The sequence below is a fragment of the Camelus dromedarius genome, chromosome 7, assembly GCF_036321535.1.
Source record: "Camelus dromedarius isolate mCamDro1 chromosome 7, mCamDro1.pat, whole genome shotgun sequence".
Classification (NCBI taxonomy): Eukaryota; Metazoa; Chordata; class Mammalia; order Artiodactyla; family Camelidae; genus Camelus; species Camelus dromedarius.
The window spans coordinates 6,900,290-6,915,560 of NC_087442.1; the positions used below are offsets into that span (position 1 = coordinate 6,900,290).

At 38.8% G+C, this 15,271-nt stretch overlaps 1 protein-coding gene across 3 annotated transcripts in view; it reads right to left on the bottom strand.

The window, feature by feature from the left end:
• Positions 1–15,271, bottom strand: part of CNTNAP2 (contactin associated protein 2) — a 1,833,097-nt gene that overhangs the window by 339,098 nt on the left and 1,478,728 nt on the right. For all 3 annotated transcript variants that reach the window (XM_064487267.1, XM_064487269.1, XM_064487268.1), the window contains one exon: positions 3,238–3,365. In XM_064487267.1, the coding sequence (XP_064343337.1) occupies positions 3,238–3,365 (128 nt within the window). The remainder of the gene's footprint in view (positions 1–3,237; positions 3,366–15,271) is intronic.

A 15,271-nucleotide genomic window follows, 5' to 3' on the forward strand; every position in this document is an offset into this window, starting at 1 on the left:
TTTTTCAGTTTCATTTAGATTTGAGGTTTCCATTTGAACGTGTTTGGAAAAAAAGCTCCAAAATCATCAGGGCATAAGCATTTTACAGCACTCTATGGAAAATGCAGCAGACCTGGAACTCACTGATTTTCTTAGCATTTTGATTATATGGGTCTATGACTTCAGATGAATCAAAGTAAAAATGAAACTCAGCAGGCATGATGAAATCAACTGAAACCACGGAAACGGTTGGTCAGAGCCCACAAAAATTGTTTCATTCTCTACGACTAGGGGGTAGAACCAGACCTAATTCAAGAGACAGCTTCTGAGGGCTGCCATCACTCAACTCCTCAAATAGAGAAAGACATTTCTCAACAGTGGATTTCTTTTTTTAAACTGCAGCTTTGCACAGACTTCAGTAAATGACACAAAGTTAATCTCTATAAGCAACAGGATACACACACGGTGCCACTTTTTTAATTATAAAAATTGGAATTCAATCCCTCCAACATTCATGCTCTATTGGTAAGTGGATGCGAGAGGGTGGGGAGAGTGGTGGAATAAGACCCAGATGGCATATTTTTAAAATAATTTAATTTCCGCTGTTGACTTGGGCATGAGAATGGAGCCGGGAAACAAGCCTGACCTTGTGCAGAGAACGCTGTTTATATTCTCTGCCCTGTCTTGCTTCTGGGAGCCTCCCAGAGGCTGCAAGGGGGCACAAAAATTTGTTGCATAAGTGACATTTTAAAAGAAATATTTTGTTCATTTGTAAAACAGAAAGGCTAATATTTACCCTACCCACCTCCCGGGGGGCTGTATCCAAGGAAACCATACATGTGTACAATCTGAAAAATGCTATGATGTGAACACTGTATCATTACTGTGTCCATGTTTGAACATCCTTAAAGGGAAGGTGGGCATCAAAACTGCTAACTGCTACCTGGCAATTCAGGTATGAGCTGTCTGTAAAACCAAACCAAACCAAACACGCAAAAACAAAACAGAACAAAAACCCCCGAAACAAACAAAGAAACCCCCCAAAGATTTCTCTCTCTGTCTCTCTCCTCTCTTTCGACACAAAAGTATTCTAGTATTCTATAGTATTCTTTATAATTGCGATTAAAGGTTCACTTTGCTTTTGTTTTCATAAAATATCATGAAATATGTATCATGTAATATGGATTAAGAGTTGATGAACTTGCAACACCGTAAGAATAGAGACCACGCAGTGTCAATGGACAAGATAGCTCTTTGTCTATCAACTGGTCCTAAAAAAGTCTCTAAGGACAAAAGCCTCAGGAAAGCAATGCAACTGAACACTGAGCACCTTACTTTTCCTAGTTCCTCTTTTTAAATATGAAGTCTGCCTGAAATATACTATCACTCCTTTCTTGAGCATCAGTGGCAGTAACTTTACATCACAAAATCCATTGAATTATACATTTTGTGTTTTCCTATTTTTTTATGTGCATTTCTCAAAACATGCTTTGAACTTTTTTTTTTTTTAATTCACCAGAGTACCCAGTAAAGCACTAGACCACAGACACGTAATAAATTCTTCCTGAGGACTGATTTACTGATTAAGAGAAAATAAGCTAACAGTATAGCTATCAATTGTTAATGCCTTCCCATGTAAACTATTTAATGTAGCTGGAATCTTTCATTTAAGGGTGGTAACAGAAGTCTGCAGCAGTCAGCTTTTACAATGATATTGAGCTAATCTATTACTTAATGGGAACCCTTTCTCTAATTCAAATCAGAATTAGGATTGATAAATGAGAAATATTTTACCTTTATATATTAATGAATTATTATGACACAATGAAACTGATTTTCATTAGCCAACACGTGAGAACCTGCCTATTTTGAGAGTGACAATATAGTCCATTTCTCAAAATACGTATCTAAAAACACATTATTACTTTATGTCAATTTTTTTCTTAAGCATTTGAAACTAAGTTTTGTATTGCACAGTTCTATTAAGCTTGACTAGACAAATGAAGCATTTTTGTTAGTAAATACATGATGAAGCTCTTTTGACCAGTCTCCTTTTAAAGAAAGCATTTTCACCTTCTCTATGTACGAAGAGAAAAAGTACAAACTCCACCTCACTTTTGTATCAGGAGCGCTGCATTGTTTAGCTGCCGACAGCCCGGATGTACTAACCAGTTAAGCAGTTAAGCCGTTAAACATGCATCGTTACATTCCTTAGGGCACCCCTTGGAGTGGGTGCAATCATTTATGACGTTGAGTAGGTCTAATTCTCCCTCGATTTATGGAAGTGGGAATAAAATTCCATCTCACAGAATGCTTAGCTAAGAGGAATCCAGATCCGGGCACTAACAGCCTGATGGTCTCCCCGGGAGGAGTTGGGACGCAGGTGGAATTCTCATCACTACAGCTGAGAAAATGGACGGCTTTGCCTGAGCTCTCCTGCCAAGCGGGTTGTTCAGAGAATGGCATCTAGGTCTCCCGACGCCTAGCACCCAATCACAAAAGCACAGAACTCCCAGAAGAGCTGCCTGAATTGCGTGCAGACAAGAAGAGGGGAATGACACCCAGGGCGCTCACTGCAGAATCCCTGTAGCAGCCTGTCACCACTTCCCTCCCACTGCACATAAAGCACCCTGAAGGGTATCAGACAACATACAGTCCCAGTGGTACCCGGAACTCGGTGGGGTCATCTTCTAACTCTCTGACTTCCCACAGCCCCACATTCCTCTCTGTGGTGCCAAATCCCGAAAGCAAGATGTAGCCACAGCAGCAACCTTTGGCTTACAAGGGACCATCAAGCTCTGATGATGATGACATTTGATAGCAGTAATGACAAACTTTATATGGCCATAATCCAAGTTTACAATGATACATGAAGCCATAAGGCTACTATTTGTATCACCATAAACTCAGTTTGCGGTGATAGAAACAGTCATGCTAACGGCATTAACAGCAGCGCTCAGTGGAATCACAGCTGCTGAACGCTGCTTTTACGCTATTAGCGTTGCTACTTACATCACCATAAACTTAGGGAGTCACACTCATTACATACGAATATACAAGGAAGACGGATATCCACATTTCATGCCCAATGCTGGAGACCTGATGGCTGTCACCCTCCTTAATAAAGGTCTACCTAGCTCTCCATTTGGCTCTGTTTATACCAAAGAGCAAGTCTGGTTTTGGTCATCTTCTGATTTGCTGGGAAACACTATTTAAAATTGAAAAGAAGGTGTAAGCCACAGCTGTGGGCGCACTTACTGTCTCCTTGGCAGCGCAGGGGACCCACACTCAGTTTGGCTTCTGAGCCTTGCCGGTCAGTATCTCCAACCACCACCTGGCTTACTGGCAGGTGATCTTTGTAGGATAAGAAGCCAGCGTCCTTCCTCCTGCATCACAGGGAAAGACAGAAAAGCATGAGGAGGCTGAGTTAGAAATACGTCTTTTCTGATCATTGTTTATTTAAGTTGTCTAACAATTGACCACATTCCAATAAACGTTCAGAAATCTATCTACTAGGTAGAACCAGAGTTCAAGAGCTGTTCCGTCTCTTCCACTGGGTGGTCTCACAGGGCGTGGCTCAGAAGCAACTGTGACCTCTCTACCTTCTGGACAACAGAAGTGACACCCTGACTTCCAGACAGTCACAACAATACGCAGCACACTATTTTAGGTTGAGAGCAGACTATGGTGTTGTTGGAAGCACATTTGTCGAACGCTGAGCTCGCCTGCAGAGTCTGCTGCTGTCACGGAATCAAAAGTTCAACAAAGTCAACCTGATCTTTTACCTAAAATAAGAAACAAAGCCCTATTTAAAAAAAAAAAAAAAGAAAACAAAAAACAAAACCCTTGTCTCCTTAATGGCTTGGAAGCAGTTGCTTCTGAGGCTTTCTTTCCTGCTGTGCATCAGCTAAATAGGAGACACTTTCTGTTCCTTCACCTCTTCTCGTTTATTTTAACAACTGAAAGAGTGCACGTGAAGGTTCCAGCACAAAGCAGGCGCCGCAAAGTGTCTCTCTCCATCTATAAGGAGTGGAGTTAAGATTCAAGCAGGATTTGGTTTTTCTCCTAGATTTGTTCTTCTGTTTACTCTATACTTACCTGGCTTCAGGTCTCCAATCAACCCTGTTCCCACCCTAAATAGAGGAGGAGGACGAGGCTGGTTGGAAAGTACTGATTCCGGGATGGAGCACAGAAGTGCAGGAGGTGTTGCTGGGGATGGAGCCACGGTGGCCTGCGGGGCAGCACAGATTTCCCCTTAACAGGAAATCGCTGCCTCCGTCACCCTCTTTTTGTGCTGCTGTGGCTGAGGGAGCCCCTCATTTGGGGCTAGATGTGTGGGAGGCACAAATCATGTAAAGTCACTCCAAAAATATACCTTTTTGAATGATTTTTTGCACTGATCAGCCTGAATGTAAATGACAGTTTTGAAATTGTACATACAAATGATCACAGGAAAAAAACCTGATTTTGGATGATAGAAGATTGAAAGAGAAAGCGCGTTCAATAACCAGGTTAAAGATTTGCCATTTGCATCTCTTGCAGGGAGTTGAGAAGAACGAACTTGGAAGCCTGTCTAAAAAGGCTGTTAGGAGCAGTTACTTACTCCTCTGACCTTCTAGAACATCAGTGAACATAACTCCTTTATGTGTCAGGACCCACAGAAACCCAGGAAGGAGTCACAGAATTTAGCCAGAAGACCTCAAACAAGTGTATTTTATACTGCCTTAGTTATTTCAATGCTCTCAAGTTTCCAAAATAAAGTTAAAAAAATTTTTAACAAATGAGATCATGCAGAAAAACACTGTGATTCTTATTGACATAGCTACTGCTGACTTGGCCTCAAATTTTTTGCAAACCCAACTTTTTATACTAGAATGTGTAGCAATTAAAATCATGTTAGAGAGAGAACAAATATTTAGTGTTTCTTAAAGGGACAGTAAATGAAGTCACCCTTAGCAACATACTGTGGCTTGGTAACCTACTAGAATGATGTGCACTCCTCTGAAGCTTCAGGCTCAGCCTCTCTGCAAGTTCATTATCACTTGGACTTAACATGACTCTAAATCAGGGCTCTACTAGCTAAGTCCTGAGAACCATTCATCTTGCTCCTTGTTCTCTTATAAACCATAAGCTACATTTTTTTTTTTACATTTTAAATGATTAAAAAAAATCAGAAGCAGAATAATATTTTGTGTCATGTGAAAATTACATGAAATTCAACATTAGTGGCCACAAAGTTGTATTGAAATAAAGTCTTTTCTTGGTCATTCCAATATTTTTTATTTATACATGTATATTTTTTAATTGAAGTGTAGTCAGTTTACAACGTTGTGTTAATTTCTGGTGTGCTGTGCAGTGATGAATTTGTACACATATATGTTCTTCTTCATTATAGGCTACTTCAAGGTATTGAATGTGGTTCCCTGAGCTGTACAGTAGGACCCTGTCATTTACCTATTTTTTATATAGCAGTGTGTAACTGCAAATCTCAAACTCCCAACTTATCCCCTCCCTTCTGGTAATCATAAGTTTGTCTTCTATGTCTATGAGGCTGTTTCTGTTTTGTAAATAAGTCCATTTGTGTCATTTTTTTAAAGATTCCACTTATAAGTGATGTCATATGGTATTTTTCTTTCTTTTTTGGCTTACTTCCAAATAAAGTCACTTCTTAATTTTTTTTTTTTTAACATATTGTCTCAGGTACTTCCATGCTATGCTGGTAGAACTGAGTAGTTGTGATAGAGAGCACAAGGTCCTCAAAGCCTAAAATATTTATTATCTGGCCCTTTACAGACACAGCTTGCCAGCTCTTGCTCCAAATCATCAGTATCCATTTTTTTGTTTGGTAATTTATTGAGCAAATATCCCACTGATGACTGTGGTGGCCTATAGTGCAGCTTATCCTCTCAGTCGAGTGCAGAGTCAGGGAAGGGGCATGAGAATATCTCTGGGGTGGGAAAAACCACTTAAATGGACATTTATTTACTCTAACAGTGAGAAAGAACTTAACTTTATTAATAATTAACTTTCTGATTGACTCTGCACTGCATGGCAGGCAGTCACGTGTCAGGATGCCCAGCATCCTTGCCCCATACTTGGTATTGTCGGTTCACTGATGATGAGTGAAAAAGTAACTACTTTATAACAAATTTTGTGCTAATATAAGAGCATTCTGAAGACAAGTGTTTGGAAGTATTCCAATTACTAGGTAATCTTATTGCCAAAACTGATATGTGCGTTACCTTATAAGAATTTACACATCTTATACACTTTCACAACTTAGAAACCCAAATTTTTAAATCTTTGTTAATCTTATCAATGTAGAGTTCCAGTGGGTTTTAGACTTATTTTATAATACTGAAATGGGTCATTATTCAGATATTTTGCAAACAAAACTGATTCAGAGATGATAGAAATTTACTACACTTTATTGAAACCTTTGCATTATTGGTCAACGAAACTGAAAAATTAACATCATGATTCACTAGGTGCACTAAGCAATATACTTTTAACTAGTTAGTTGTATGTACCTTTAGGTAGCATTTTTCAACTATGATAGCCAATAAAGTCAAGTATCAAGATGAACAAAACAGAAAGGCAGATCTTCAAATCAGTAATCCAAGATTGTATAAAATCATATGTATTTGGTCACACCATGGCTACAAAAGCAGTTAAAGAAAAATTAATTTCTATTAATAAGTCAGAGAAAACATTCATTATTTCAACTATATCATTTTCCAAAACTTTGTTTTCCATTGAACATAAAATACTGGTTCACTAGAACCTATATCTTAGTTTTATACTTATTTGTAAATATGTGTTCAAAAATTTTTAAATGATAGTGTGAGGATCAAACAATATGAAGAACACTGCTCGAATTCACAGAAAACCGTACTACTGCTAAGGCATCTACCACGGAGTACCTATGTACATTAGTCTGTTTCTTGTACATAACATCTAATCTGTAGTCAATTCTTCCTGAAAGGCGTCATTATCCCCATTTTACTGATGAGAATCAGAGAATTTATCCTGACCGAGTCACAAGCTCGTAACTATGGAGTCTGGATTCAAATCCCGATTATCCGGAATTTTCCACTATCTGGGATCTTCCATAAAAAAGAGGTCGGGGGAAACAAAATTGAAAAAACTCAAAAACTACCATGCCAATGCAAATCCTTTTTCTTTCAATTCTCATTTACAGATGAGGTGAAAACGAACCTTTTTACGTACATATAGCTATCTTGAAACGTTCAGGTTATTTGTAACAAGTTCAAAGATGTCTGCAATGTTTCACTCACAGACATCCCCTACTTCATGTCCATACAAAGTAAGAGATCTAGAACCATCCCAACCCCAAATTAACCACTGCTTTTAACGGTATATAGAAGGTCAAAAAAGGCTGCAGTTTAACTAATGCGGTGGTTCCCCCTTGTCCTTGGGGGATAAACTCCAAGATCCCAGTGGTTGGATGCCTTAAGTCCTGGATAGTACTGAACGCTGTGTTACTATGCTTTTTCCTATACATACTGTATATACCTATGATGAAGTTTAACTTATAAACTAGGCACAGTAAGGGATTAACAACTAATGATAAAACAATTATAGCCATATACTGTTGTAAAAGATAGAAATCCGCCCTCTCTCGCACACACACAGTATCTTATCATACAGATTTAATGCTTTTTGCATCTTCATTAGGCACTGTGGCGTAACTTCAGCAATTTGAAGCGTGACAGCAAAACTAGCATGAATTTCTTTCTCCTTTGCAATTTCACTGCTAGATGATCCATTCTTACTGTAAATCTTAGCAACCTCAGCATATGATTAAGTCAAGAACTTTCACCTTTCCACTTAAAGGAAGCACTTTACGGCTTGGCTTCTCTTTGGAATAACCAAGTTGCTTGCCAGCATCGCTCCTCTTATGCTTTGGGGTCATTATTAAGTAAAATAAGGGATACTTGAACATAAGCACTGGGATACCAGGACAGTTAATCTGGTCACCCAGATGGCTTCTAAGTGATCGATGGGCAGAGTACGCTGGACAGAGGGTGGCTTCACATTCTAGGTGGATGGAACAGGATGGCAGGAGATTCCATCCTGCTACTCAAAACGGTGTGCTATTTAAAATGAATAAATTGTTCATTTCTGAAATTTTCCATTTAACATTTTCAGATCATGGCTGACAGAGGTTAACTGAAACCACAGAAAGCCAAACCTAGGATAAGGGGGTGGCTACTGTAGTGACAACCCTCAGATATCCCTTAAACAAACCCAAAAAATGGGGAAAAAACATCATTATCCGCTGAGGAAAAAGAGATAAAGTTATCTTCTCAGTCACTTTTGATCAGGGATATAGATAGGACTCCAGAGATTTTTAAAGTTACAAACAACTGTGTGTGAAACTCACAAGATAGTTGGCGCTGCTGGAAACAAACTGGTTGTGGAAACAAAGTCCTGGGTGGCAATAAAGTCATCTGACGAGCACAAAGTTTCTGCTGTGATCCTACAGCTCAGTCCACTTTCAAAAAATGACGGGTGGGTGAATAGAAAATAAGCTGAGCCCTGGAGAGGCACGCTTCAAAACTCCTGTGAGACTTCTATCTCAGCACCTGTGTGAAAATTAGTTAGCATGCAGAACAAGCCTTCACTGAAAGTTATGATCTTTAACAATCGAGGTCAATCTAATTTAGGGGGATATTCAGTAACTATTTATCATGTTAGCATAATCTAATTACATCTGTTGCTGAGTTTATACATTAGAAAAATCCTATCATCCATTTCAAATAGACTCTGAAGTCAGACCCTTGCATATGCTCTCTCTCTCTCTCAGTGTTGTTACTACAGTGAAACTTGATTCTAGAGTTTGCTTCTCAAACCTGGCCTTCCTGTTCCGTTGTTCCAATACCATCTTCCTGAGGAATTTTGTCTTACTCTGCTGCTCTTCCCTTGCCTTCTTTTCTTATCCTGCTGAGAAAGTAAACAAGCCTCTAGGCAGACTGGTCTTGTCCTTAGCTCAGTAAAAAGAGAAAAAAACAAAGAAACCCTAAAGGAAAATAAACACTCCAAGCTTCTGCAGTTGTGAGTCTGCTTTTCTACCAGATGTCTTGAAAGTTACCACACTATGAATTGCTCTATAATTCTAGCAGAGGAGAATTTCTTCTCCTTTGTGAATTTAGAAGTATTTGGTTTCTAGAAACAAATAAACAAACAGAATTACAGTCAGTGAACATTCACGTATTTCCATCACAGCATCACCTAAGGTAGAACGTTCTGGAAGACTCCAAGAAGTCCAAGTTTTAGCTACAGAGGATGTCTCACGAAGAGATACAGAAATGGGGAATCAGCGCATGAAGACGCTTAACACTGTTAGTCACTAGAGAAATGCAGTTAGAGTCGACTGAGCTGCACGTTAACTCCTCCCAGAGCAGCTGTGATGTAAAAGACAGAGACCGACAAGTGTTGACGGGGATGTGGAGAAACTGGAAACACCACACATCGCCGACGGGGCTGTAAAGTGGTGCAGTCACTTTTGAAAACAGTTTGGTAGTTTCCTAAAAGTTAAACACAGATTTATCACATGACCTAATGATGCCATTCCTGGATATCCACTCAAGAGAAATGAAAGCACATGTCTACACAAAGGCTTTTAGGTAGATGATTAATAGCAGCTTTATTCATAATAGTCCCAAAGTGTAAACAACCCAAATGTCCACCAACTAGTGAATGAATAAACAAAATGTGGTATATCCATGCAAGAAGCATTGTTCAGCAATAAAAGAAATAAAATATGGATTCATACTGCAAAATGAATAAACCTCAAAAATATTATGTGTGACGTGAAGAAGCCAGACACAGAAGACCATATATGCTATAATTCCATTTACATGAAATGTCCAGGGAAGGCAAATATATAAAGATAGAAAGTAGATTAGTGGGTTCTGGGGGCTGGGGGTGGGAACGAGGATCAATGGCAACCAGGAATGTTATAAGGGTAATGGCAATATCCTGAATCTGGATTGTGGTGATCTGTTGTACAACTCAGCGAATTTACTAAATCCTTGAATTGTATACTTAAAATGGGTCAATCTTAAGTTACACTTTAATAAAATCATTGAAAAAAAAAACTGTAGATGGTTGCAAATACTACTTGGCAGCGGGGAAAGACACTTCCTCTGTGTACATCCCATTAGAAGTGCTAGTACTCAGAATGGTAAAATGGTGTATTTCTTGGCTGTGGCATTTTCCACTTTGTTATTAAGAACCTGGGGCTATAAAATTTTTACTAACCCTTTTTTAGGGGCTTTACTCTCCTTTTAAAGTTTATATCAGTATTTAAATATTCCACTGACCTTGCTTCCTATGTAGGATCTCAGAACACTCTTCCCAGGACACTCCATTCAGTCTGCTCTCCTTACCCTTGACCTCGATAAACATTCTTTAACATAAGTCAAGGTTTTAACACGGCGCTGAGCATTCCACCAACTTCACACAGTCTCATTCTAATTCCTCATTCAGAATTTGCACCCTTTACCCCAAACCTTGATACTTGTCACCTTCTCAAACTATCTTTAAAATAGGAACTGCATCTCATTCATCAGAAACCAAAATATCCATGGTTTTCCAGGACATGCTTAAAAGTAAAATTCTGTTCAACTGTCACCATTTGCAATTGTAATATCCTGGCAATGCCAATACTTCATAGCATCAAAACTTCATCTCAGGGACTGTTAATAAACATTTTGAAATCTTCTGTCTAGCTTCTGGTTCAAACAGTAAGTTTTCACATTACCTATAAGTCTTTATAGCTTTCCTTTCGATCTTTTCTGTCTCCTAATAGCCATCTCCAGACATCATGCTACTTTGGAAAAAGAGAACTGCACTTTTTCCATAGAAAGTACTCAGAAAAAGTAGGTCAGATGGGTATGGCCAAGATGGCAGAGGAGGAAGACCTTGAACTCACCTCCTCCCAGGGGCACAACAAAATTACAACTATTTACAAGAGCAACTATGAGAACAACCTGAAGACTAGCAGAAAAGACTTTCCACAACTAAAGACATAAAGAAGGAATGATGGGATGGGTGGAAGAAGCGGAAACAGGGTATAGCGAAGACCCACACTCCCGGGTAGACAACCCACACGTGGGAGAAAACCACAGCTGCAGAGGTTCTCCCCAAGAAGTGAGGGGTCCAAACTCCACATTGGGCTCCCCAGCCTGGGGGACCTACACTGGGATGACAAGCTCCCAGAACATCTGGCTTCAAAGGTCAGTGGGACCTGTGTACAAGAGAGCCAGTGTGCTGTAGGAATCGGGAGACTCTGCTATTAAAGGTTGCATGCAAAATCTCACACCCTCTGAATCTCAGACAAGAGGCAGTATTTTGAAAGAAGCCTGAGTCAGACCCACTTGCTGATTCTGGAGAGCCTTTTGGAGAGGCAAGAGGCAACCGGGTCACCCCCTGAGAATACAGATGCTGGGAGCAGCCGGTTTGGGGCTTGTTCCACCATGAGCACGTTAGTGTTGCCAACAGCCATCTGGAGTCTCCCTTCCAGCCTACCAGTGGGTCGGCACTGGCCCTGGAAGCCCCTGGACCACACAGCCAGCTGCCCTGGGACTCAGCGCCAACTACCAGCAGACCAATGAGCACCGCACAAGGCAGGGCCTGGCAGCCAACCGGCAGCCAGTTTTTCTGACAAAAACAAAAACACTAACTGAAAAAGATATAACTATTCCTATGTTCAATGCAGCATTACTTATAATAGCTAACATACGGAAGCAACGCATGTGTCCATGAATAGATGACTAGATAAAGAAGATATGAAATATATATATATATACATAATCGACATATACAATATATTTATGTAAAATGGACTATTATTCAGTCATAAAAAAGAATGAAATCTTGCCATTTGTGAAATACGTTTGGACACCAGGAGTGTACTATGCTAAGTGAAATAAGTCAGACAGAGGAAGACAAACATTGTGTGATCTCACTTATATGTGGAATCTAAAAAACAAAACTCTCAAAGAAACATAATAAAACAAAAACCGAGGCACAGATACATTAAACAAAGTGGTGGTTGCCAGAGGGGATGGGTTGGGGGGAATGAGTGAAATAGGCGAGGGAGATAAAAGGCACAAACTTCCAAGTAGAAAATAAACGAGTCATGGGATGTAATGGACAGAATAGGGAATATGCTAAATAATATTTAATAACTTTGTATGGTGACACACGACAATTAGACTTATTGTGGCCCTCATTTTATAATGTATAAAAATATTGACTCTCTACATTGTACACCTGAATCTAATATAATATTCTAAAACAACTATACTTTAATAAAAAGGTAACTGTGTGAGCTAATAGATGTGTTAATTAGCTTGATGGATGTGTGTACATACATCAAAGTCATCGAGTTGTATACCTTACATACATACAATAAAAAAGTACATCAAAGGCAAAAGTCTACAAGAATTTTCCTGAATTTCTCCTGCATAGTTACTATTCTACTAATACCTTCCACTAAAGATGTCAGATTCAATAGCATTCTTTTTATTACAGGATCTTTGTACTATTCTTACTCTTTCTATCTCAAATCAAAAACATGAATAACTTTCGACATAACGTTGTAAAATGACTATAAATCAATAAGAAATGTTAAAAACAAAAAGAAAAAAACATGAATAACTTAGAGTTGTACAGAGTTTTAAAATACAGTGCTTTTCCCATGGACGATCTCATTTGACCCCTACAATTTTGCACGTGCAAGGAAATAGGGATACATAATTGAAGCTGACACATTTTGTTTCCCAAATTACTATTCAAAGACACATTCACTACACGAAGTGAGGCAGACTCTACTGAGGAACGAAATACATCTTCAGGGTATAATAACCAAATACTGTCTAATGGTTTACCAGTTCAAGTCAAAGATAGTTTTCGTTGAAACATTGTTTTGAAGTAAGTGAGAATTTTTATTCTTTGTCTTTCTTTTTTTTTCTTCCTCATCTCCATCTTTCTACATCTTCTGCGCCTGGAGATGCACTCCACTGCCTTTCCTTTAACGGGAAATGAATGCTCTTGTTCTTTCTCTGTCCTCACTCCTATTAAAGTCGCTTTCAGAGAATAATGTGACAAACTTTTTTTTGCCATCTATGTTTAGTAGAAGCAATGCCTTAATGAGACAAGACTCGGAAATCAGATTCTATGAATGGTGGGGGTTGGACTGGGGAGAGGGAGGACTATTCCTGGCATCACCGGAACAACGTCTATGGGTCACCAGAAGCCGACATAAACAACAGAGCTGTCTGATACACAATAACGTAGAACTTTTAAAGTACTTCGAATGGCGTCCTCAGTCACTCTTGACTATTGAGTTTTCCTCAATGGTTGTAAGGTAGCGTTTTCTACAAAGCAATTAGAGTAATTAAGAAAACAACGATCACAATTAGATCTTTAGAATTCCTGTCGCTGTCCCCTATGAAATGAAGGTAATTACAGCTGCAATTACTGCTTTTCAATGGGAATAGCTTAGGCCTGTTGCAAATGCATGACAATTATCTGTTCAGTTTAGGATCTCTCAGAGAGCCCTGGTAACCATTTCAGGATTTTACGCAAATTGTTCTTCTTTGATTTTCCTTCTGGAATGCAAGTTCCCTGAGGCCAGATGTATTGTCTCCTGCAACTTTATAGACCAAATACTAGCAGGCACCTAAAAGTAGCTCATTCCATATGTTTCATGACTGAATAAATACATGAATAAACATGGAAGTCAACTAGGCACAATCCAAAAATAGTAATCAGCATGTGCTTACTGTCAATGGCGAGAAATGAGAAGGAAACCTTTCTTATAATTGGAGTTCTTTGAATGCTCTTGAACCACTTTCATTATTCCTTTTCTGCAATTGAGGTTTTATTTTTTTCTTTAGAAAGTAGTTTCAACTAGAAGTTTCATATATAATTAATATAGTGGAAAGAATTAGATCTTAAAGTCAAGAGTTCTAATGCAATTCTGCCTCTATGTAAGTTACTAAATTTGTCTGGGCTATTGTTTCTTTTCGTAGATAAGTTATGATACATTTTGGTTCTGAAAGGTATCAGTATGTGTAACTTCAAAAAGTGTGCCTCGTTGGCATAAGAATATTTTGAGCTAAAGGCCATTGAGATCTGTAGACACAGGAAAAGTTCTAAAAACAGGGCACAAGTTTTCCTTTTGTAAGGGAAATTTCCACATGTAAAGCTGCCGCCTTCTCCTCTGCCTGGAAGAAAAGGGTGCTTAATAACTCTTTCCATGGGAGGATGTACTGACATAAACCTGCAAAATAAATCTTACTAAACAACTCTTGTTTACCATACTTTTCCCGGTCACCTTCTCATAACTTGCCTCCCCCAACCAGAAGCCCCAAACCCCTTGCCCTTCTGCGTAAGATGGTACATAAGCCCAAGTTCTGACCATCCCTTTGGGTTATTCATCACCTGGTTCCCCATAGGTACATGCATACTGTACCTGTTAACATACTTCTGTTTGTTTTTCTCTTCCTAATCTTTCCTTGGCTAGTCTCGGTTAGAGGACCCCAACTGGAAAACCTAAGACAGGTAGAGGAAAATATTTTTTTCCTTCCCTGTAGTTCTTTGATTCTACTTATGTTTGTTTGCTTGTTTGTTTTGTTATTATAGAACAAATTGTAACTGTTTGAACAAACTTGGCAAACCTAATTGTGTGGCATAAACACAAATGTTACATCTAGTTTTCAATGGTGTGGGGTCACTGGTAGCCTTTTGAGAATAGGACTTTGTTGTTCTATGTAGTTTCCCCAGAAACTATTAGCACAGTATTCAACATATGTTTTGGGAGATTATCTAGTTATCACCCTTATTTTTCATGTGGGATAAAAGATTTGGAATAAAACTATACCTGATCTAAGGTTTTCACCTACTTAGTGGCTAAACTAGGAAAAACAGACCAGACCTCCACCACTCTAGAATTTAAGAAGGCAAGATGCATATTTACATTTCTCAAATTCTGCTAAAATAATTTCAATTGTTTTCCTATAAAGTATAAGAAAAGCTATGTTTTTAATCATATAGGAAAACTGAATTGAAGGCTACTTTGTCAATTTATACACATATTTTCCTTAAGCAAGAGTTCCTTGTGTTTTTGAAAACTGTGCCTCGTGTATTATGATCACGAGGATGGAGTACTTAATGTGTAACCTCCTTGACTTTTCCATGTATTTTTGTCTCTAGCAATTAATGGACAACTCTTGGCATCTCAAAAGTAGTCAATGGG